This window comes from Lithobates pipiens, unplaced genomic scaffold, assembly GCF_037356315.1.
Source record: "Lithobates pipiens isolate NorthernLeopardFrog02 unplaced genomic scaffold, aLitPip1_a1.2 Scaffold_22, whole genome shotgun sequence".
In the NCBI taxonomy this organism is placed as follows: domain Eukaryota; kingdom Metazoa; phylum Chordata; class Amphibia; order Anura; family Ranidae; genus Lithobates; species Lithobates pipiens.
Genome location: NW_027507784.1, coordinates 124297151 through 124322971, shown reverse-complemented (window position 1 = coordinate 124322971; position 25821 = coordinate 124297151). Strand labels below are relative to the sequence as shown.

General features: G+C 41.6%; 1 protein-coding gene across 10 annotated transcripts in view; it reads right to left on the bottom strand.

Annotated features, from left to right (window-relative positions):
- LOC143924139 (UDP-glucuronosyltransferase 1A1-like) overlaps positions 1 to 25821 on the bottom strand; it is a 253643-nt gene that overhangs the window by 8022 nt on the left and 219800 nt on the right. For 9 of the 10 annotated variants that reach the window (XM_077448214.1, XM_077448215.1, XM_077448211.1 and 6 more), the window contains exon 2: positions 6572 to 6703. In XM_077448214.1, coding sequence (XP_077304340.1) covers positions 6572 to 6703 — 132 coding nt within the window. Of the gene's footprint in view, positions 1 to 6571; positions 6704 to 13978; positions 14987 to 24564; positions 24737 to 25821 lie in introns of those variants that run through there. The other variant, XM_077448213.1, reaches the window with a different exon arrangement.

The window sequence follows — 25821 nt, the reverse complement described above, 5'->3', positions numbered from 1 at the left end:
TTTTTGAGGTTGGGCTGATTTTCAAAATGAATGGCATCTCAGTTTGTAATCTAATGAGAATTGTAGGGAAAACTGCCTACTGCCTGTTTGAAGATTGCAAAGATTTAAATCGGCTCTAAAGCTGACTATATACAGTACATTACAATCTAATTTGTACAATCTACCAACAATTGTGTGGTGCAACAGCCATCCTGAATGGATACAACCTGAATAGGCTCTTTACATACAATGTGGGCTGTACTTTCATTAACATACACTCATTTTTTTTTTTAAAAGATCAAAAACATTTTTTCAATTCACTTCAAGTAGAACTAACAGCAAAACTTTTTTAGTTTTTAATAAACTAAGGGGGGCTTATATCAGTTTTTGCCATCTGTGTCCCATTGGGGGATTTCCCTTCACTTCCTGTCCCATAGCCAAAACAGGAAGTGAGGGGAAAGCCAACCAAAGGGAGGAAATCCTTGGTTGTCACCAGGGTCACCTGAACTAGTGTCCCTCTTGGATGATTTCCCCTCTATTCCTGTTCTTGTAACAAGTAAACATTGTACATTTTTTTTACTTTAACTTTCAGTGAAAATGATAAAAAATATAAATAGAAAAGATGACTCTCCCCAATGGGGACACAGGCAGCAGTAGAAAAAAAACTGTTGTTCCAAACCCTCTCCCCTCTATACAAAACTAGAAAAAAGTTTTGTTTTTATTTTTACTTTAAAGGAACACAGAAAACCTGATTTTATTTTTTGCTTTATTTATTTGGCTTTAAACCAGCAATTATCCCTTGCTGTGTGGGCACAGTCCAACATCAAGGGATTATTTTATAGTTTCCTTATAGTATTTTTGCACAAATCAACCGAATCTTGCATAGACACGTAATTTTATTAATATGATATTTTTGCACAAAAACTGAAATTTTCACTTTCTTTATGTGAATATTATAGATCCTTTTTGTAAAGAAAATGAAGGGGCTCCATATACATTAGACGGATATTTCATGGCATTTTCCATGTTTATGCTATACATGATTTTTGAAGTTTGATAATTTCTTGGTTAAATTTAATTTGTCTCATTTACCATACTGGATTTTGATCCTCCCCAAATATTTTTAAGAACAAATTTTCTTAATCACTATGTCTACTTTTAAGCTGTACAAAATACATTATATTATTCTGTATATTGAAGCCATCTTCATAACTGTACTTTATGTTACCTCTTTCTTGTTGAATCTGAATCTGCTTGTATAACTTGTTAAAATTTAATAAACCTAATTTGACAAGAAAATTAAGGGGAAGGGGGGCTACATCCAATATAAAAAATATCTTTATTATTCACAAGCCATAAATCAATCCTTTTTGTGACTTCTAGAAACCAGAATTGATAGTTTATGGCGTATCATTCTTAAATTACTTAAGATTGATTTTGTTGATATAACAAAGTAATACTTTTTATCATGGATGTAGCCAAGGGTGAATTGTAGGTAAAACTGCCTAATGCCTGTTTGCAGAATGCAAAGATATGAATGGGCCCTAGAGCTAACTATATACAGTACATTACAATCTAATTGTACAATCTACCAATAACTGTTTGGTGCAATGGCCAGCCTGAATGGATACAAACTGAATAGGCTCTTTACCTACAATGCGTAAATAAAATATAATTTTATTGATATGATATTTTCACACCAAAACAGAGATTTTCACTTTCTTTATGTGAATATCATGGATCCTTTTTGTAGAGAAAATGAAGGGAAGCTACATCCAATAAAAAAATATATATCTTTATTATTCACAAGCCATAAAATTAATCTTTTTTGTGAATTCTAGAAACTAGAATTGATGGTTTATGGTTTAACATTCTTAAATTACTTTGATTTCAAGGCTTAAGATTAATTTTATTGATATAATAAAGATATATTTTTTATCTTGGATGTAGCCAAGGGTAAAACAGGAGGAGGTTGAAACAGTGTTCTGTTTTGTGTATATATTGTACATATCCAATGACTCCGAATATAGGTAGGTTTGATGACCTAGGTGTTTAATGTGATCGTTTCGGGGACGGGTAAGGCACAAGCAGAAACACATGGCTTATTGTTCCTTAATCATTAGCATCAAATGAGCTAAACATTAAATAGTAATTTGATGTGGTGATAATATAATTTGGCTTTTGGGGTAGTCTTGTTATTGCAGCAAAAGATGGAACACCTCCTGTCCACACCTCCTAGAAGTCTAGAGAAGCTGTTTGGCATAGCTATAAGCTTACCAGCATTTTAATATATGTAATTGTGACCAGGGCTATTAAGAGGTCATTCCATCCAAACTAATATTTCATACTTAGATAGATGGCTGGAGGATTAAACCATGCAACAGAATGTCATGTTTTTAAGTACTTTAGTGATGTGGTAAATAATGATGGACGAACTTCCGACGGGACGTTTCACAAACGCGGACCGCGAACGCGGGCGATAGTTCGCGAACCGTAACGTTTGTGGCGGGCCCCATTGACTTCAATGGGAGGCGAACTTTGCAAACCTACAGGTCAAATTTGCAGCCACAAAATAATTACTAGCTGTGCAAACATAGTCCCACCACTTGGCCAATGACATAACACATGTATGAGGTGAATCTGGGATCGACAACTACAAGCATTCTTTTTTTATATGTGAAATTGTGACAATTCAGGACTGTGGAGCGCATGAAGGCAATGGAGGAGAGGGAAGGTCAGGGTAGGCAAAGAAGAGGGTGCAGGAGATGATCACCAGCAGCGTGACATACAGCAATGACACCAGCACCGTGATATACAGCACTGACACCAGCACCGTGATATACAGCACTGACATCAGCAGCGTGACATACAGCAATGACACCTGTACCGTGACAGAGTGATCTGACACCAGCACCGTGATAGAGAGCACTGACATCAGCAGCGTGACATACAGCAATGACACCTGCACCGTGATAGAGTGATCTGACACCAGCACCGTGATAGAGAGCACTGACATCAGCAGAGTGACATAAAGCACTGACACCAGCACTGTGATTTACAGCACTGACAGCAGCACAGTGATAGAGAGCACTGACATCAGCAGCGTGACATACAGCAATGACACCTGCACCGTGATAGAGTGATCTGACACCAGCACCGTGATAGAGAGCACTGACATCAGCAGCGTGACATACAGCATTGACACCTGCACCGTGATAGAGTGATCTGACACCAGCACCCTGATAGAGAGCACTGACATCAGCAGCGTGACATAAAGCACTGACACCAGCACCGTGATATACAGCACTGACACCAGCACCGTGATAGAGAGCACTGACATCAGCAGCGTGACATACAGCAATGACACCTGCACTGTGATAGAGTGATCTGACACCAGCACCGTGACAGAGAGCACTGACATCAGCAGCGTGACATAAAGCACTGACACCAGCACCATGATATACTAGTCCTTAAGGATTAGCAGACTGTACCTCACTCAACCCTATATACTGTAGTACCCTAGACCTTACCAGTCCTTATAAGGACCTTTGTGGAACTAGTAGGTTGTGAATGATTAGCAGACTGTACCTTAGTCCCTATACTGATAAAGGAATGCTGCAGCAGAAGGGCAGCAGTCAGCAGTAGTGCACCTCAACCCTATGTATTGTGGACCTGTACCAGTCCTTAAGGAATAGCAGACTGTACCTCACTCAACCCTATGTACTGTAGTACCCTAGACCTTACCAGTCCTTATAAGGACTTTTGTGGAACAAGTAGGTTGTGAATGATTAGCAGACTGTACCTCAGTCCCTATACTGATAAAGGACTACTGCAGCAGTAGGGCAGCAGTCAGCAGTAGTGCATCTCAACCCTATGTATTGTGGACCTATACCAGTCCTTAAGGAATAGCAGACTGTACCTCACTCAACCCTATGTACTGTAGTACCCTAGACCTTACCAGTCCTTATAAGGACCTTTGTGGAACAAGTAGGTTGTGAATGATTAGCAGACTGTACCTCAGTCCTTATACTGATAAAGGACTACTGCAGCAGTAGGGCAGCAGTCAGCAGTAGTGCACCTCAACCCTATGTATTGTGGACCTATACCAGTCCTTAAGGAATAGCAGACTGTACCTCACTCAACCCTATGTACTGTAGTACCCTAGACCTTACCAGTCCTTATAAGGACCTTTGTGGAACTAGTAGGTTGTGAATGATTAGCAGACTGCACCTCAGTCCCTATACTGATAAAGGACTACTGCAGCAGAAGGGCAGCAGTCAGCAGTAGTGCACCTCAACCCTATATAAATTGTGGACCTATACCAGTCCTTAAGGAATAGCAGACTGTACCTCACTCAACCCTATGTACTGTAGTACCCTAGACCTTACCAGTCCTTATAAGGACCTTTGTGGAACAAGTAGGTTGTGAATGATTAGCAGACTGTACCTCAGTCCCTATACTGATAAAGGACTACTGCAGCAGTAGGGCAGCAGTCAGCAGTAGTGCACCTCAACCCTATGTATTGTGGACCTATACCAGTCCTTAAGGAATAGCAGACTGTACCTCACTCAACCCTATGTACTGTAGTACCCTAGACCTTACCAGTCCTTATAAGGACCTTTGTGGAACAAGTAGGTTGTGAATGATTAGCAGACTGTACCTCAGTCCCTATACTGATAAAGGACTACTGCAGCAGTAGGGCAGCAGTCAGCAGTAGTGCACCTCAACCCTATGTATTGTGGACCTATACCAGTCCTTAAGGAATAGCAGACTGTACCTCACTCAACCCTATGTACTGTAGTACCCTAGACCTTACCAGTCCTTATAAGGACCTTTGTGGAACAAGTAGGTTGTGAATGATTAGCAGACTGTACCTCAATCCCTATACTGATAAAGGACTACTGCAGCAGTAGGGCAGCAGTCAGCAGTAGTGCACCTCAACCCTATGTATTGTGGACCTATACCAGTCCTTAAGGAATAGCAGACTGTACCTCACTCAACCCTATGTACTGTAGTACCCTAGACCTTACCAGTCCTTATAAGGACCTTTGTGGAACTAGTAGGTTGTGAATGATTAGCAGACTGTACCTCAGTCCCTATACTGATAAAGGACTACTGCAGCAGAAGGGCAGCAGTCAGCAGTAGTGCACCTCAACCCTATATAAATTGTGGACCTATACCAGTCCTTAAGGAATAGCAGACTGTACCTCACCCAACCCCATGTACTGTAGTACCCTAGACCTTACCAGTCCTTATAAGGACCTTTGTGGAACAAGTAGGTTGTGAATGATTAGCAGACTGTACCTCAGTCCCTATACTGATAAAGGACTACTGCAGCAGAAGGGCAGCAGTCAAGTATAATATTCTTTCTATATTTGGAAGAAAGAATATTATACGTGTACAAGCCCTGTAAAAGTCCTGAAAAGAACCTTTCTGGATCTAATAGTAACAGCTACTGATTAAACTGACTGTCCTTCACTGCCTCACACACAGCTTCCTGCCTGTCCCTATTTAAACTGACAAAACAGAGGCTGCTGGAACAATAACTTGAATAGCACTTTTGTGGCCCTAATAGTAACAGCTAACGATTAAACTGACTGTCCCTGCAGCACACAGCGTCCTGTCCCTCTCTCTACACTGACAAAAGACAGGCTGCTGCAAAAATCAGTAGCACAGCAGTGCCTCAAACCTATATCCTGAACTACACCTAACACCTATACCAGTCCTGAAAATAACTTTTGTGGACCAAATAGCTAGCGATTTGGGTCACTGCAGTCTCTCCCTGCTCCACACAGCAACCTCTCCCTATAGTGACAGTAGAAAGAATGTAAAATGGCCGCCTGATCGGGTCTATTTATGAGTTAGGGGGAATGTCCAAGTGTCCATGTGCTGTAATGTCTCAATTGGCTGTCCTGTACCCCATGATGGATGTGTCATCATAGGTCAAAGTTCTCTTACATAGTAAACACGGAAGTCTGCCGGGCAATAGTCCGCCGATCGGGCAGACCGCGAACAGCCGAAATTCGCCGCGAAATGACCGCCGGGCGAACCGTTCGGCCATCCCTAGTGGTAAATACATCTGAGTTATCAGGTATGCAACCCTGTATCTATAATAAAAGATTTAAACCTTAAAGCAGACATTCACACTTATAACTGCTTTTCTCTACCGATTGCTCCCCCTCCCTCCTCCATGATTAGTGATTGTCCCCTCACTTCTCCAAAGTTTTTAATCATTTCAATACTGCAGCCCAGCACTTCCTCCTTCCGCACTTAGGCAAGGAGGGCGTTCACCCCTAGCTACCTCCTGGGATGTGTGACGTGGAAGTGTGTTGCTGAGGGGCACCTGTGCACTCTGAAAGGGTTGCTCTGTAATCTGCTAAATTATATTTTTTATATCTTTGACCGTACAATGGGGAGATTAGGCTGTAAGGCTGTAGAGTGATTGGGAAATTATGGTGGCGACTGAGAGTAATGGAGGACTATCTTGGAAGTCCTCAAAAATATAAGAAGCCAGCAGGTGATTAGTCTAGCTGACATTACCAATAACTGCAATATCACATTTATGTTTTAAAGACTAGGGAGAAACACTTACCGTTTGAGGAATAGACCTTAAAGCCTCTGCTATATCCATAGCCTTATGTATAGGGATTTCCGATACCATAGATCCAAGTGAGAAAACCACAAAGCCATGATCCCCAGAACTGTTTACCAGCTTCTCAAAGTCCTAAAAACAGAAAAAAATTAAAGATGAAACAGTATTTCTTAAGTAAAATAAAATGTGATAATACCTTACATTTAAAAGTTTATGCATTTTTTTGTGCAAGAAATTAAAAATTTTTTTTTTTTACTGATACCTAATATTAAATGGAAACCTCCACTAATAATACATCTGCTATAGCCTTATTTACGCTGCTAGGAGGAACATTTCTAAATAAAATGTATGTAACCCCCAACAACGAGATTGTACTATTTGCTACTGTAAGGTCTGTTAAAGTGAATGTCCATGTACATTTTTTTTTTTTTTTAAATAGAATTGGGTTAGACCCCTTGCCAGGTTTTCACTGCTTTTTGGCATTCCACTGCAAATATGTACTCTCTTGTTTTACTTGTTTTTTTGCTATATCTGCCTGTTCTGTCCTGTGCATATTCAGTGTTATCTCAAGGAGTCTAATCAGCTCACCTAGTTGTTATCTTGGGACTTTGAATAGTGGAGAAAAAGAAAACTGGACATGGCCGACAACCCGTAGACGATAAAAATGCTGTCAACCCACAACAGGATTTGTGGTATCACAAAACTGTATTTTTCTGTACCACAACTGGTATTTTTCTGTTCTTGTTGGGTCATGAGGAAATTTATGTATATTGCAGAGATGTAGTACATTTTGTTTTTATTTTGCCCTGACACACACTTTATGGCTAATGGGCAGAGCAATGTATATCAATCCTGAATGCTCTAGCAGCAAACTGCGCATGCCAATCTGGTAGATTTTTTTTTTTATTGAGATTTACACAACAGAAAAAAATACTTAACAACCATAGCATTATCCATTATTGACATACATATATTATCAAAACGTATATAAACATCAAAAGGGGAAAAAAAAAAAGGAGGAGGAGGAGCCCCTCAACTAAGGAGCCCTTCCATCTTCTATTCTTCCTGTTGCTATTTAATGCATAGTGTAAGGGCTCCTTCACACTGACGTGTCCGTGTATGGAGCCCGCTCTGCTCAGCAGGGGGGATCGCTCTGTCGATCCCCGCTGAGCAGGCAGATGACAGGTCCATCTCTGCACACTGTGCAGGGACAGACCTGTCAGATGCCGCTCTCCCCTATGGGGGATTGGATGAGGACAGACCGTAAGAGTCCGTCGTCACCCGATCCGATAACGGATGGAAAAGTAGGTTTTTCCCTCTGTCATACTTTTTCGGATCGGAGCGCGTCGGATGTCAGCGGACATGTCACCGCTGACATCCAACGCTCCATAGAGGTCTATGGAGCATCTGTTCAGGTCCACCTAAGAAAACTGACAGGCGGACCTGAACGGACAGTCCATGTGAAGCAGCCCATATAAGATTAAACAAACTCCAATAAAAAAACAAGAAAAAAAACAAAGCAAACCCAGTCAATCCTAACATCTCAACTTTAAATTAAATTCGTAATATATAATAGGACTTATTAAAAGACCAATCTTTATACTTATATCCCAGAAATTTATATATATAAAAAGAGTGGATTATATACACAGTAAGGGAACCAATAATACCCTTCACACAAGATACAACTTATCCCAAGTACCCAGAGATCCCCGAGTACAGTTGATTAATAGTGAACTGGGCATAATTTAATAATATAATGTGTAGCACACAAAATAAAAAATCTGAAGTGTAATATGTGCCCAATGCACCAAAAATCGGCAGTGCATTGAGCACAAAGTGCAGAATTCAAAAACACTATGAAACATTTAAGTGCAGAAGGCGTTTGGGGGGCACAATACCCCCAAGCACTAAGGTGATGATGAGTATAAATTGCATATTTCATAAAAAAAAAAAAAAAATATATATATATATATATATATATATATATATATATATATATATATATATAAAATAAATAAATTTAAAAAATATTTTAAAAAAAGGGACATGAGCTATAAAATATAGAATAAATAAAACTTTACCCATAAATTATAAGCCATTTCAATTATTATTAATCTTATCATTAGCAAACTAAACTAATTCCTCTAGACATATAAGATATATACTATCCCACATATCTCCCTTCAACCTACATATCCTACATACTAATGTAATTCATTAGGGTAATGGAAGAGGTAGCAGCTCTCTATAGATAAAAAAAAAAGAAATAGTTATATGAATTAGCAATCTGGTAGGTAATAATATACGGTAAATACTGTCTAAAGTGATGCACAACTTGCCTATTACTGTTTCTGCATTATTAGCTATTGTTAACACAGGATGTTTATGGAGGAGGACTTGGGAGCAATAAGTCAGGATAGGTTAGATTCAGGCAGGCAAAACTAATCAATGAATTTACTCTATTATTATACTGCATTGACATACATCTTTGCTTTTTTTAAATAGAATATATTTATATTCCATCACTTCTACAAAAATTTCAAAGACAATAAGCTAATTTTAAATTCATTTTACTTGAGGGCTTTTTGGTTCCTTTGGCCTACTTGCAGTAACCTGCCTGGTTATTCCGTCTAACACAAGTCTTCTACAAGTTTAATTTAGGTTAACACAAAAAAAAAAAGAAAAAAAAAAAGTCAAATGCATAGGTGTGAATCCAGCTTTTTTTAAAGAAACCAGATGTCTACTCTTTACCAAGATCATTAAAGTTACAGTATATTATAGTCATTGAAATAGTCTGCTTAATTATTAAATACAAATTTCCTTTTTTTTTTTTGACTTATTATTTTATATAACACATATAAACATCTATTCTGTTTTATAATCATCCGCATAGCATCAACATGAATAGACCATGATAAAGTACTGTAGCAACATTTGTTATATACCTAAGGGTGATATAAATAATCTATATTTAAAATGGCTCTCCATGAAAGAAATTTTTATTTTATAAGTTCTATGCTATTACTGCTTACATCATCAGATGTCTGTTATTGCCAACACAAAGGTCAAACAACTTCATACTATGGCCCCATCGTACAACTGCTGAAGAATCACAGTCTTCTTATTTCATTGTGTACTCAGCTGAAATAAATCTTGTTTATAAAGATCATACCCAGCATGATGGCCTTACTGAACTGATAGAGCAAACAGATTTTTGACCTATCAATCTGCTATGGTCAGCATTTTCAGCAAAATATTAGCAGCTAGGTATTTATTGTTTTTATACATTCGTTTAAAAGCAAATCCTTGTATCCTTTAAAGACTACGCTTACCTTTTTTTTTCTAAATTGCAACTTCCCTATGTACCAATACACCATTAAAGAGGTTCTAAAGGCAGAAGGTTCTTTTTTACCCTAAGAGAAGTTTGGGTTTATTAAAAAAAAATACATTATACTCACCTAGGTGGATGATTCAGCGGTGTGTGTTTACAACCCTAGTATAAAGCTGGCTATACACTATGCAATCTGATTGTACAATCTCTGTACAATTTCCTTTTGATTTAAATTTAAAACTATGGAATAAAGGGCCCACCTGAAAAGTCCATTCTATTTGTATCAAATCAGGAAGGCCCTTGCACTACATAGCTGATGATAGATTTAAAGGAGATTGTGCAATCAGATTGAAATGTGTATGGCCACCTTAACCACTTCCCGACCAGTGGACGCCGATGTACGTCGGCAGAATGGCACGGACAGGAAAATGTGCGTACAGGTACATCCCTTTAAATTTGCCTCTGTGCCATCGCATAAGAGTCGACGGCGGTTAGCGCAGGTGGGTCAGGACCTCCGTGAGTCCGATCGGGGAGGAACGAACGGGGAGGAAGAATGGGGAGATGCTAAAGTAAACAAGCATCTCCCTGTTCTGCCTAGCAACAGTGACACTGATCTCTGCTCCCTGTGATTGGAGCAGAGATCAGTGATGTGTAAAACACAGCCACGGCCCCCACAGTTAGCAACACCCCTAAGACACACCTAACCCCTACACTGCCACTTAGTGGTTAACCCCTTCACTGCCAGTGTCATTTACACAGGAAGCACTGCATTTGTATAGCACTGATTGCTGTATAAATGACAATGGTCCCAAAAATGTCCGATATGTCTGCCATTAGGTCGCAGTCACAATAAAATATAAATAAATAAATAAATAAATAAATCGCTGATCGCCGCCATTACTAGTAAAAAAAAAAATTATTAATGAAAATACCATAAAACCATCCCCTATTTTGTAAATGCCATAACTTTTGTGCAAACCATTCAATAATCCCTTATTGGGATTTTTATTTTTTTTTACCAAAAATATAAGAAGAATACGTATCGGCCTAAACTGAGGAAAACATTTTTTTTATACATTTTTGGGGGATATTTATTATAGCAAAAAGTAAAAAAGAATGCGTTTTTCAAAATTGTTGCTCTTTTTTTGTTTATAGTGCAAAAAATAAAAACCGCAGGGGTGATCAAATACCACCAAAAGAAAGCTCTATTTGTGGGAAAAAAAAAGGACATCAATTTTGTTTGGGAGCCATGTTGCACGACCACGCAATTGTCAGTTAAAGCGATGCAGTGCCGAATCGCAAAAAGTGGTCTGGTCTTTGGCCAGTAAAATGGTCCGGGGCTTATGTGGTGAAAGGAGGAAATAGAAAAGTGGGTGGAAAAGTAATGAGGGAAATGTGGTCCACAGAAGTAAACACATCCAATTCTGTGATGCAGTAAGGTAGTGCATGATGGTATATGAACGTTCCTGGAAGGTCACATAATGATACAGGAAGTTAGCTCAGAAAGCATTTTTTTTTCTTTTTAAAATTGTGTACTGAGTGGTGAAGATTGAAAGCTGCCATGGACAAGGTAAGTGAGAGATAAGCACAGTGGGATGGCTTGGGCAGAAAAGACATTAGAAAGGGTTTTCCCACTGGAAAGATTTAACATCACGGCTCCATGTCTGACTGGACACAGGGAGCTGCAGCTCGGCTCTGGTGCCCCCATAGCAAGCTGTTTGCTATGGGGGCACTCAACAGAAGGGAGAGTCCAGGAGAACCAAACAGGAACCCAAGAAGAGGAGGATCTGGGTTGCTCTGTGCAAAACCACTGCAAAGAGCAGGCAAGTATAAAATGTTTGTTATATTTAACAAAAAAAAAAAAAAGAAGAGGCTCTACAATTTAAGGGAAAACATATGCAGTAAAGGACTGTTTTAAAATAGCAAGCAACATAAAAGAGAGAGGACACTGTGTGGTTAGAAAGTAATTTAAAAGATATGTAGCGCCGCCTCTTGAAGAGCACGCGCTATGTGTTTTTGAAATTTAATGTTAAATCTAAACCGCAGTTTAGTTTGGGTTTGATTGCTCCAAATTTTGACCTCAGCATCAGTCTGACTGGACTGCAAGGTGTTCTGCCTGGCCATGGGGGGTGCTGTCACTTCTGGCAGGCATGGTAACACAGTCTGGTTGGGTGCTTTAAGGTTGCTTTCTCTTAGAGTCAGCCCAGTGGGAGTGTCACTCTTGCTGTTCCTTCTGGGAGAGGGTACTTAAGATGCGGATGTCACGTTTTTTCAGGGTTCCAGTCCAGAAGTATGTTCTGGCTGCATGGTTCTGGTCCTCCTAACCAGCCCCCAGGACGCCTATGGCCTGGGGTGCGGATCCACCCAACTTTACATCTCGGGGCTGGCTAGCCCCAGGCGAGGATACTAAAGGAAGGATTCAGAGGTGGTCTGGTGCCATCTCAGGTTGTGGAGAGGCCCAGCAACGTCAAAGTTATCCAGGGGAGGACTCTTTGGGAAAAGGCCACGCAAGGGTTGGCTTCTCAACAAGAGCCTGGTAAAGCTGAAGGACCTAAGCGAATCCAATCTCGTGCGGTATCGCCGGACCGGCTGCAAGATACTGGTACCACAAGAGTGTTGTACAAGTTTTCAAGTTTTCTTACACGTGTTCTATAATAGAGTCTGTAGCAGAGACTTGTTCCTGACTCAAGCACCCTGTTGGCTGCTAGGCCTGGTGAGAGAAGGACTATCCAATTAAGGTGAAGATCCAGCTGTGAATGGCTATTCTCTGGATTTATTCAAAGTAAGAGAGTTCACCTATGCTGTCTTTGACAATAAGAGTACCTGGACTTTTCACCTAAACCCTTTGATCCTATATCGACTGATAGAGACTGTTTGTTAACTACGTTTTCGAAAATAGAAATCCCTTTAAACGGATCTGTCGTCAGTCTTTATAGTTCTTGGGTCAACTACCATGGGAAACCCCTAGATGCAAATCGAGGTGAAGAAGGTAACGGTAAGCACATTAAAACCAGCTGCTACTTCGTTAGTCAGTGCTACAGATATATAGACAAAGGTGCCCAATATTTTGCATCCATCTCTCCACATGGCTAAATTTGAGGCAGTCAGGTAAAAACAATGGCCAAGCCTTGCAGCTAACCAATTGCTTTGTTGTTATGTAGCACATACCGCCATGTAGTATATCACAGCCTGGTCATTCTAATGTTTTCTCTAATCAGAACTATACTCGGGGTTCGCCTTCCTCTGGATCAACTGTGGGTATAGGATTGGGTATATGGGATTAATAAATAAGTAGAAAAAATCAGCGCTTGGCAAAACTCAATAAAGAAATCAGCAGCTGAACACCATAACCAAGATACTGGGCACAATAACAATAAAAGAAAAAAAGTGCAGCGCTTAACCAATAAATATTACTGAAACTATTGAACAATTAAAGTGCAAAAGTGCCCAAAAAAATTGAAAATCAATGCACAAATACTATTAGGAATAAATCAAGTGTTTAGAAAAATATGAAAAATTATATATGAAAAACTATATATTCACGTGTCCATATATATAGCAAAAACAAAAGAGTATTTTCCAATGTGTATGTAGAGATAGCTGAAGCTTGATGGCTTAATCAAATTGTGTTTGACCACGTGAACCCGTCACCTCTAAACACCACTTAAAGATGGAGGCTTACCAGATTCCAGTGACCCCCCTGCTAGGGGAGGTCAAACTGCGCGAGTTGGATCTCAGATCCCACCATAGACGTCCAGATGCCAGAGATTGTCCTGATGTTTCGGATGTTTCACAATCTTTGGATTCACCCAGCTACTCACAGCAAGCTCCAATAAGTTCTTATTGGAGCTTGCTGTGAGTAGCTGTTTGAATCCGAAGATTGTCTATTCTCCTCTATTAGGTCTTCAGTTTCTGACAGTCCTGTCAAGCATTATATATATTGAACATTATGTGTGGCCTTTTGGTAATGTCAGAGGCCACATTTGAGGACTCCTTTAGCCCATAAGTTGACAACCACTGAGGTAGACCCTGCTGATTACAGATAGACAAGTCATATAATAACATTTTTCTACCTGGTTTAATGGCTTCCTCTTGACACAATTGATGCCACCTATAAAAACCATGTTTGGCATTATAGGCCTTGGGTACTCAAAGATAAAGTCATATCTCAGCAGCCATATAGAAGCTCGGCTGAAAAGATCTACAGATGTCACATCTCTTTTCAGAAACTCTGAGGCAACCTGAGCGTATGGGGAATAAAGCATGCGACATAGTACATAGTCAAATAATTGGACTAGAACATTCTTCACTCTCTGGCTGAAGTTCATATGGTCAGTGTAAGTTGTGAACATTCTAGGTATATAAGAAGGTGGGCTTGGTGATTGAGAAGCTTCTTCATCCATGCCAAAAGGAGTCCCACGCATGAAGTTCACAGATGGAATAGAGAGGTGCTCAGCTACAATCTGACCACATGGAACAGCCGGCTCACTCAGCAGAACATCAAAGTTGGCTTCTTCCAAATATTTGATAAGTGTTTCATTTTGCAGAAAAAGCTTGCAGGAAGTCAATAGCCAGTTAGCTGAATTTGTAACTCTCTCATACAATATCTTTAACTTTTGAGGCACTGTTTTATATTCAAACACTTCTTTGCTCACTTGCTTTACCTGAGCTTCCATAAATTCTTTGCTGAAAGGTAGATTATATGATTGCACTGGAAAGCCCAAATCATTAAGGAAAATATTAGGTTCAGGAACAACCACAACAATCTGATGTCCTTTGTGAGACAACTTCTCCACCATACCACGCATACTGAGCCAATGACTTCCTTCTTGAGGTATCACTAACAGTTTCCCACTTTCAGCCTGTTTAATAGTTACCAAAACAAAAAAGATTTCTATCATCAAAGACAGAAACATGTGAATCTGCATAATTGCAGTATATTCACAACTCAGTCAACAACAGCACGTACAATAATCCAGGAATGAAGGCTTCTACTAACAGCAACAAGGCAGTGTTTAAGGTTCTTCGATCTGCAGAGATATTTAAACTCCAGACAAAACCTGCGATTTCTCAAATTTCACCTGTAATAAAATGCATTAAATAAAAAATTTAAATACTGTTTATAGTATGTACAAAATTGGAACTAATAGAAAATGACAGAAAAATGCCAAAATTCCAAAAAAACACAATGACTTGGACATGTGATTAGCACACCCTAATACAAACATAGTGTAACTTAACTATAAATACTAATGCAAATCAGGCCTTACTATGTAAGGCAAGTTTTCTGCCTAAAGCAGGTCAAAAATAAATAGTAAACGTAAGGCAGAATGAGAGCATCCACTATGAATCTTCACAATACTGAAATGTTCTGAGCAAGTTTTGCTTTTAACAATGCCAGTTTAAATCTATATATACACAGTATAACCACCCCTCACCAATCCGCTGTGCCAGCACCTGCCAGCATAGCTGTGTGTCACATGACCCAGAACTTCGGGACCTGCTATAGGACCTGCTTTTCATAGTCACCATGTAGGTTCATTTACTTTGCTACATTTTTACCTATGCAGTAATAAATGCAAACACAAAATGTAATGAATTGCAACATAACAATCCTTAACCACTTGCTTACTGGGCACTTAAACCCCCCTCAGTCCCAGACCAATTTTCAGCTTTCAGCGCTGATGCACTTTGAATGACAATTGCGCGGGCATACAACACTGTACCCAAATGAAATTTTTATCATTTTTTTTCCCACAAATAGAGCTTTCTTTAGGTGGTATTTAATTACAGCTGGGAGTTTTATTTTTTGCTAAACAAACAAAAAAAGATGGAAAAAAAAAAATCATGTTTAATAGTTTGTTATAAAATTTTGCAAACAGGTCATTTTTCTCCTTCATTGAAGTGCGCTGATGAGGCGGCACTGATAGGCTGCACTGGTGGGCACTGATAGCCTGCATTGGTGGGCACTGATAGGCTGCACTGGTGGGCACTGATAGGCATAGTTAAGGCGGCACTAATAGGCACAGATAAGGCGGCACCGATGGGCACAGATAAGGCAGCACTGATGGGCACAGATGGGCACAGATAAGATGCCACGGATGGGTGGCACAGATGGGTGGCACGGATGGGTGGCACTAAGGGGCACTGATAGGTACCACTGATAGATGGGACTGATGGGCACTGATAGGTGGCACTGATAGGTGGCTCTGATAGGTGGCACTGCTGGGCACTGATGGGCGGCACTGCTGGGCACTGGTAGATGACACTGATGGGCACGGATATGTGGCACTGGGGTGTAGCACCTTTGTTGAGGCAGATTGTGGGCACTGCTGGGTGGCACTGTGGGCACTGCTGGGTGGCACTGTGGGCACTGCTGGGTGGCACTATGGGCACTGCTGGGTGGCACTGACGGGGGTCACTTATTTTTTAATCATCTTTAGTGATGAGGGGGCAGGTGGGCACTGGCAGGGGGCAGGTGGGCACTGGCAGGGCTGGCCGTGATCGGGACTGATGTCCCGATCACGGCCGCCGGTGATCGGCTCTTTTTTTTTCTCCTCGCGCTGTCAGCGCGAGGAGGAATAATAGCCGATTACCGGCTCCGTTATATCACATGATCAGCTGTCATTGGCTGACAGCTGATCACGTGATAAGGGGTCGGGATCGACCCCTTGCTCGAATCGGTGATCAGGCGAGTCTCATAGACTCGCCGATGACAGAGCGCGCCGCGCGTGCCCCTCAGGGGGCGCGCAGGCCGCTCGTGCCGCTCGTGCACGGGACTACGTCAATAGACGTAGTCCCGGCAAAGGAGGTCTGTAGCCGTCATTCGGCTATAGCGCGGGTCTCAAGTGGTTAAAGGGTTATTAAACCCAAAATCAAAAAATGTAATATATTGCAGCTTACCAATCAGTAGATGTGGTGGCTGCATTAGCTTTCTTATTTTTAGGCTTTTTATCTGGTGATATGGCCAGTAACACAAATCCTGTATTAGCCCTTGTACCCACGGTCGGAGATTCCAACAGAATGTGTCCGATCAGACCGTTTTGTCGGATAATCCGACTGTGTGTGGTCTCCATCAGATTGTTTCCGTCGGAATATCCAACGGACCAAGTTTTCCAACTTGTCGGTAAAATTTTCAGACAACATGCTCCGATCGGACCTTGTCCGATCATGTGTAGAGAATTCCGATCGGTCAAAGTGCCACACATGCTCAGATCAAATTCCTACACCAAAGCAATTGGCTACTTGCGTGAATGTAGCCCCGTCATAACGAAATAACGTCATCACGTTCTGAACGATTGGATTTCCCGACAACTTTGTCCGACCGTGTGTATGCAACAGTTTCGGACAAAATCCATCGGAAAAAATCCAACGGATTTGGTTGTCGGAATGTCCGACCGTGTGTGAATGGATGAATGAACACAGGGTTGGGACACACCATATAACACTTACAGGATGCTTACAACTTTTTTTTAATTAAAATAAAACCAAAAAAATAAAACTATTGCTGGAACTTGCTTAAAAAGTGTTAGCTGAATTTGGCATTGATTTGTCATAATTTGAAATGCCACCCGAGGCTGGGTTCACACTTATGCGAATCGATGTGGATTTCTCCACATCCAATTTGCATAGCAGGAGATTGTGACCGGCTCTCTATGGAGCCAGTTCACACATTTCCGCAGTGACTCTGATGCAAATTGCAGAGGATCCCTGTGTGTCTTTTGATCCGTTTCAGGTCCAAATTCAGCCCAAAATTCAGTCTGAAATTGGACCTGAAACAGTGAATGCAGACGCACTGGACTCCTGCTGTGAGCCGCTGCGAGTTCCAGTGTGAACCCAGCCTGAATCTGTTAGTACATCTAAAGCCTCATACACAAGATCGGACCTTGTACAAAAATCCACGGGAAAGTTTGTACAAAGTCCAATCGTGTGTATGAGGCTTTAGGGTGGCTCGGTTGTTCCTACAAAGAATGGAGCCACCCTATGACAGGAAGTGTGTTACTGGCTGGCTAACCAGGTGAAAATAAAGAAAAAAACCTTAAAGTGGAGTTCCACTTGTTTTTCATTTTATTAAAAGTCAGCAGCTACAAAAAGTGTAGCTGCTGAATTTTAATAAACAGACACTCTCCTGTCCCACGGTCCAGCGATGCGGCCACCTGAAGCCTCGCTACTCTCCCCCTCCTCTCCGTGGCGTAGGGCAGTACCCGGACAGTACAGGTTTTGAATCATGTGTCCGGGTCTCCTTCTGCTTGGTACCCGGACACATGATCCAGACTGCACTGTGGTTTCTGTGTCCATCTGCTCAGCTGGTGGAGGGACATGACTGGTTAATGTTATTAGTAGTAAGTTCTTATCTTTATTCAGCAATTTCAACAATCTAATCTGAGTCCCAACTTCCCCTTCTATACAGATACACTAGGTAATGTAATTGACAGGATCAGCAGCACAAGGATTACTCCGCCTGAGCCCAAAAATCATCAAATAGTCCCGGCGGAGTAATCCTTGCGCTGCGGTTCCGCCTAGTGTATCTGTATAGAAGTTGACTTCGGGACTCAGATTAGATTGTCGGATCTGCTGAATAAAGATGAGAACTTTCTCCTGATAACATTGACTACTCATGTTTATAAGCAGATGGAGTTCAAAACCCCAGTCTGGACTACCACAGGAGCTAAGCACTTGAGCTGGGGGTTAAATAGTGTTCCTTCTCCTGGCCCCCAGCTGAGAAGAAGTTTTTTGGAATTGCTGCAGACAAGAGGTTACTCCACAGAATATACTGTCATGGCTGAACAGCCTTAGCCTGGGTTCACACTTGTGCGAACACAGACATTGCATTTGATTTGCATCCGCATTGCTGTGCCGATCACATGCGATGCCTGTGCAATGCGAGTTCAGCCATACATTTGTATAGCTGAACTCACATTAGATTTGCAGGAAAATAGTGCAGGGACTCCCCCCCCCCCCCCCCCACACTGGAATCAGATTGCATGGGTGTTCTCACCTATGCGATCTGATTCCTGTGTGAGTTCTCTGTGATCTGTGAACCGATCTGGGGGTATCATTAACATTGTGATGACACCCGCAATGGTTTGCATAGGGCAGTGTGAACTGCCTGCAGGAGAGATGCAATGCAAGAACCAGCACTGCAATTGCGCTGCTTCCCACATCGCATATGTGTGAACCTAGGCTCAGGGCTTGTTTACACGTGTGGTGCCCTCTGAAGAGCAATGCATGTTTGGATTGCATTCAGAGGGAATTTGACAGGCAGCGAGGAGATGTTATATCGCCTCCTCAAGACCTGTTTAAACCCCACAACAGCACCCCACAACTGAATGCATTGCACACGGATGTAGGAAACCCCCATTCACTTGGATGGGCCACATTCAGCAGGCATTACTGAACCCATGGATTTTTATATAAAGTTCTTTAATACATTTTTTTTCCCTTTCTTTTTCTTCTTTCCTACAGATGATATATGCAGGAGTATAGAGTGGTACACACGATTTTTTGAAGAATGTGGAAATAGATATTGGGAGGGGACAAGGGATGGGGGTAAAAGGGAGGGGATAGAACACATAGGAGGGAAGGTAGACACAGAGGAGGGGGGCAAGTTGGAGTAGATATGGTTAAGGGAAGAAATGGGGTATATACTCACTTTAGGTTAATAAGAGGGAACTATGACTCACAGAAGCCTTGTACATTATTAAAAAAATAAATAAAAAATAAATCGAAAAATGTATTTTTACGTTTTTTTTTATTGTCTTGGTTTGGTGTTTAAGAGTGGGAATGAGATGGCTCAGAGAAGCCTCCTAATTGTATTTTTTTATTTTTTTTATGGAATGTTTGAAGGATAGTATGACTTGAACAAGTTTATTGGTGGAAGGGGGGGTGTGAAAGACACAATGAACACAATGCATGTTGAAAATTAATATAATAATAAAAAAAAAAACAGCTCAACCTCTATTTTTTTATGTCCCCCAACCACAAGTGTTAATGAAGTCGCAGAGCACCCTGAAGAGAAATCCACAGTGGATCATTTTTAAAAAGTTTTTGACAGGTGGTGAAGAAGTATTGTGTGTTCTCCTCACCACTTGTTTTTAACCCCTAAAATCCCATGCCACTGTGCTGTAGCCATGTGCATTGCACACAGTTGCTGCACAGCCCCACAGTTGAATAGGTCGAGTAAAGCAAGCACAGTGCCATAGGCTAGTGGGCTCTTTCACATGGGCAATCCTGCCGGCGGACTCCGCTTTGCTCAGCGGGGGATTGATCTGCTGATCCCCACTTAGCAGGCAGATAACAGATGTCTCTGTTGACTGTGCAGAGACGGACCTGTCAGAGCCCCGTTCTCCATTTTCATCCCATCCCATCCGATCTGCCAGACGAATAGAAAATAGGGTCACCATCTGTCTGGATTTCACAGACAAAATTGGATCGCATTGTGGTGGGTGTCAGTGAACATGTCACCATTAACATCCGCTGCTCCATAGAGGTGAATGGAGGCTCCGATCAGGTACGCCTGAAAAACGGACAGGTGGACCTGATCAGAAAGCACGTGTGAAAGGGGCTTTATTGTTGGCTTGATGAAAAGGTGGCAACCCTACTGTGGCAACTCGGGGCGCCTGGCTGTGACAGCTTGCGCTGCATTCTCCTAGTGGCCAGGCAATCTTCTGGGACCTGTGACATGTCCCAGAAGGTTGCAGAGAGGGAGGGGCCAACTAGGGAGAGAGGAGGAGTCGCCTAGGCGGCCAGAAGACGAAAGGAGGAAGTGGGACAGGAAGTAGCTGTCAAAACCAGGTACCCACTCCCCCCCCCCCCCCCCCCAAAGAAATGACATGCCAAATGTGGTAGGTAGGAGGGCAAGGAGTGCTTAAAGTGGAAGTTCCACTTTTGGGTGGATATCCACTTTAAAAAAGAAAATTAACGCATTAAGCCTGGGTTCACACGTGTGTGTTGCGACTTGAAGCTCCGGTTTCACTGCAAAGATAAAAATCAGTTGTTCAGAGTTTCCTCTGCATTTTAGCTGCAAATCAGTGAGCAGGGAGAGGGGGGTGGTGTAGTGAGGAGAAGGAGAGAATTTGTGTTCAGAACGGAATGCATCTGCGAATCAGATGCGTTCCCATTGAAGATAATGGGTTGTAATTCGCACCGCAATGCCCAGAAAACGCACACGTTTTTTGTGCAATGCGCAGTGCGAATGCAACGCACATATGTGAACCAGATGCATTCAAAAGAATATATTTTAAAATGTTGTGCGAATTGGATGCGTTGTAAGCCGCATCTAATTAGCATAGCTGTGAACGGGGGCTTAGAGATTTGTAAACTGCAATATCAAACATTTTTGTTTTGGGATTAAATACTGCTTTAATGAATTACTATGTTTTTTTTTTAAGTGGGTTTACAATTTGAGTTTATACTCAATTTATCTCTATAAGTAGCAATGCAGAAAAAAAGACTAATGCCGCGTACACACGACGGGACTTAAGTCCGGCAGACTTTCGACGGAGTTCTGACAGAGTTCTGACGGACTTTCCGAATGAACGGACTTGGCCACACACAATCACACCAAAGTCCGACGGATTCGAACGTGATGACGTATGACTGGACTAGAATAAGGAAGTTCATAGCCAGTAGCCAATAGCTGCCCTAGCGTCGGTTTTAGTCCGTCAGACTAGCACACACACGAGCGGATTTCTGGGTCCGGCAGAGTTCTGGCGGAAAAATTTGAAGCATGTTCCATTTCTAAAGTCTGTCAGACTTTTGTGAATCAAAAGTCCGTTGCAGCCCACACACGATCGAATAGTCTGCCGGAATTATTCCGTCAAACTTTTGATGTTGAAAAGTCCGGTTGTGTGTACGGGGCATAAGAGATACTGCACTCATCAGGGATACACTGCATAGTCAAATTGTATGTGCAGCAACAGTACAGGTGAGTGGGAGCACAGGGGCCATGTTTGGAAAACAGTAGATCATAATCACCCCCTCTCCAATCATAGAAAGCATTGCAGTCAGTGAAATAAATACAATTGCTTTCTCTGGATGGAAGAGGTGTTCAATGAGCGATCTGCTATGATTCGTTTACTACTGATGGAACTACAAGTCTCAGCGTGGAACATTCATCACTTGCAGTACTGTGGGGGCTGAATGAAAGTAACAGTTTTGCTGTAAAGTTAGAAAAATGAGGCAGCAATTCTACTTCCTCTTTGCTCTATCCTAAACTATAAAGAGCTAAAAATACTTAAGTGTTTTAGTGCAAATGTTCCCACCATAAATAAAATACATATATCTTCCTTAAATTATATACAAAATTCATATATCCTTATCAATTGCAAATATAATGTGAAACAAAAAGTGCTCAAAACCACTTTTTGCTAAGACTGTTTACGTAAATGTGTATGTCAAGAATGTGCGAGGCAATCAAATTTCAGTCAAATAAAGTACATATACAGTACTGCATGCAAAGTTGTGTTTATGTGAATATTTCTGGGGAGGGGGTCTGGGGAGGGGGATCTATAGCTTTCATCAGATTCTTAAAAGGGGGAGACTCAAAAAAGGTTAAGAAACACCGCTTTAAGGTAGGGATCTCTAAACTTCTTAGTATGAGGGCTGCAATGTATAATTTACAAGTAATAGCCAAATATTAATATTAGGGTACATCAGAGCCTTTATCAAAGTTTCCCCTTACATTAGGGTTTCGATCAGAGTTCTCCTATACACTGGTGTCCCCATTCAGAGCTTTTCTTACATCGAACTTAGCCTGTAGCAGTACCCCCTTACATCAGGGTCCCCATCAAAGTCCCCCCCTTACATCAGGGTCCCCATCAGAGTCCCCCTTACATCAGGGTCCCCATCAAAGTCCCCTTTGTACTTCCCCTTACATCGGGGTCCCTATCGTAGTTCCTTCTTACATCAGGATCCCCATAAAAGTCCCCCCTTACCCTAGCGTCCCCATCAGAGTCTGTCTTACAACAGGGACCTCATCAAAGCCCACCATTGTATCAGGGTCCTTATCAGAGTCCACGGTTACATGAGGGTGCCAATTAGAGTCCCTCTTACATTAGGGTCCCCATCAGAGTTTCCCTTACACCAGGTTCCCTATCAAAGTCCCCGTGGGAACCAGAGACCATCGGTAGCCTCTATTGACCTAAATCAGTCAAATCTCATAGAGTGCCAGATGTTGCCTAAGGGCTGTATTTTGGAGACCTCTGCTTTAAGGCATATATATATATATTTTTTTTTACACTTTAATGTGCATTTGCAATGCAGGGAGTATTTCTCTGTGCATTAACCACTTGCCAACCAGCCGCCGCAGTTGTACATGGCTCGGCTGCGCGAATTGCCATTATGTTATGTCGCTTCCTTTTTTGGCCACTAGGGGCGCACGCAGCTTGAGTTGCTCGTGACGCGACGAGATCCCGGTTCTCTTAGGGGAGAGGAGACTGATCATGTGTTCATACAAAGTATGAACATCGATCTAACTCTTCCCCTAGCAAGTCCCATCCCCCTTCAGTTAGAACACACACACTAGGGAACACAGTTAACCCCTTGATCGCCCCCTAGTGTTAACCCCTTCACTGCCAGTGATATTTTTACAGTAATCAATGCATTTTTATAGCTGATCACTGTATAAATGCCAATGGTCCCAATAATGTCGCAGTCACGATAAAAAAATTTGCAGATCGCTGCCATTACTAGTAAAAAAAAATAATAATAAAAATGCTATAAATCTATCCCCTATTTTGTAATGCTGTAACGTTTGCACAAACCATTCAATATACGCTTATTGCGATTCTTATTACCAAAAATACGTAGAAGAATAAATTTTGGCCTAAAATGAGAAAAAAAATTTGCCTTTTTCTAACAAAAAGGGGGATATTACAGCAAAAAGTACAAAATTATTGTGTTTTTATCAAAATTGTTACTCTTTTTTTGTTCATAGCGCAAAAAATCAAAACCACAGAGATGATCAAGTACCACCAAAAGAAAGCTCTATTTGTAGGGAAAAAAAGGCCGTCAATTTTGTTTGGGTACAACGTCGTACGACCACGCAATTGTCAGTTAAAACATTGCAGTGCCAAATCACAAAAAATGGCCTGATCATTCAGCAGCCAAATCTTCCGGCGCTGAAGCGGTTAACATTTTAACATGTGTTTAACATGCTCTACTATTGATTTCTATTTAAGGTGTGCTCTCTGGAAATTGCAGGTCAACCGCAGAAAGCAGAGGCAGAAATGTGACTCGGATAATCTGTGAAACATCCTCAACATTACAGAACAAGTTGAGCTGAATTATGGTCCGGTACTAGCTATCCCACAATCGACATTAATAAAAAACCTTACAGAAAATTGTAGCAAGCAGGATTTTGTAATGTATAGGTGAAAACTGTACTGCTAAAACAGAGATACCAAACAAAAAGTATCATTAGGCAAACACCCTGGTTATAAAAAATAGGAACATGCTTTCAGCTGTGCAAAGCACCATCCCTTTGAGGGAGCTTTAAGGGCTCGTTCACACTGTTACGCTATCATGCGTTAAAATGTGTGTTACTTTAATGCACAGGAATGACTGCACTAAAATGTATTATATTGCCTTTTAGAGAGCTGCAGCAGACCCTCATTAGTTTCCCTGGCCTGTTAGCTATACATTTGTTAGCTGTACTTACTGTGCTCTTCTGTGTCCTCCTTGTTTGACTGAACTCTGCACTAAACTATAGCGAACATCAAAGGCATAGGGCTCAGTAAGGATCAAGAGACAGCAGTGTCAACAAATCAGCTTTGAGTGCAGGCAAGTCTGTATAGAGGCAGCCTTAGGGAGCATAGCAAAATCTGCAGAACTTTTCCTCCTCTACTAGTAAAGGCAAGAAGCAGCAACTTCTCAATATTGCTCAATAGGTAACATTTTCCAGGAAACGATCCCCCATCCCTTCTCCGTTCCCCTCCCAAATCTCTCCAGCTTCACACGCCCAGCTCCCCCCCTTTTTGCAGCCTGTGAGTATATAGGGATTATGCAGACTTTTGTAAGATTTGACCTATACAATGGCCATCATCATGTGTTTACCTTTACCTTCACATCATAAAAATAATAAATAGTATTTCATTATTACATGGCATATAACTGGAGAAAATTGGACAAAACAATGGAAGAAAATGTAAATTTAAAGGTCTGTAATCTATTTCTACATTCTGACATCATAATATAGACTTTACCTGCCAGTGCACTGTATGCATGGTAGTCGGAGCACCAAACATACAGTCTTAAAACAAGGGAACTGCTTTCCCCTTTTTGATTAAAAAACATAAAGCAATTGCAATTCGGGAAAAAAATTAAAAAATAAAAATAGGTTCTTATGTAGCGCTGGTACTCCTGATGAGTACGTGCTATGTATGTAAAAATTTTTTTTTCCCAAAACTGTAGTTGAGTTTTGGGATTAATTGTTCTAAATTATGCTTTGGCATCAGTTTGGCTGGGCTGTAGAGAGGTTCTCCCTGGTCATAGGTGGGGTTTGCACCTGTGAGAGGCATTAGAACACAGTCTGGTTGGATGCATTAAGTACCAATTCTTCTTTTGGAGCCAATCAGTGGGTGCGTTTGTCTCGCTGTGTATTCCGGGAGAGGGTACTTAAGGTGCTGAAGTTACTTGGTTCTGGGTTCCGGTCCAGAAGTTGTTGCTGACTCCATGGTCCTGGTCCTCCTGACCAGCCCCCAGAGGCCCTCATGGCCTGGGGTGCGGATCCATCCTTTTATGAGCCTCAGAACTGGCTAGTTCGAGGAGCAGTAACTGGAAGGATTCTAAGGTGTTCGGGTGCCGTCTCGGGTTTGGAGAGGCCTAGCAGCTCTACATGCAACCAGGGGAGGACTCTTCAGTAAGAGGGCCACACTGGAGGCTGGCTGCTCGGTAAGAAGCAGGAAGCTGAGCTGAC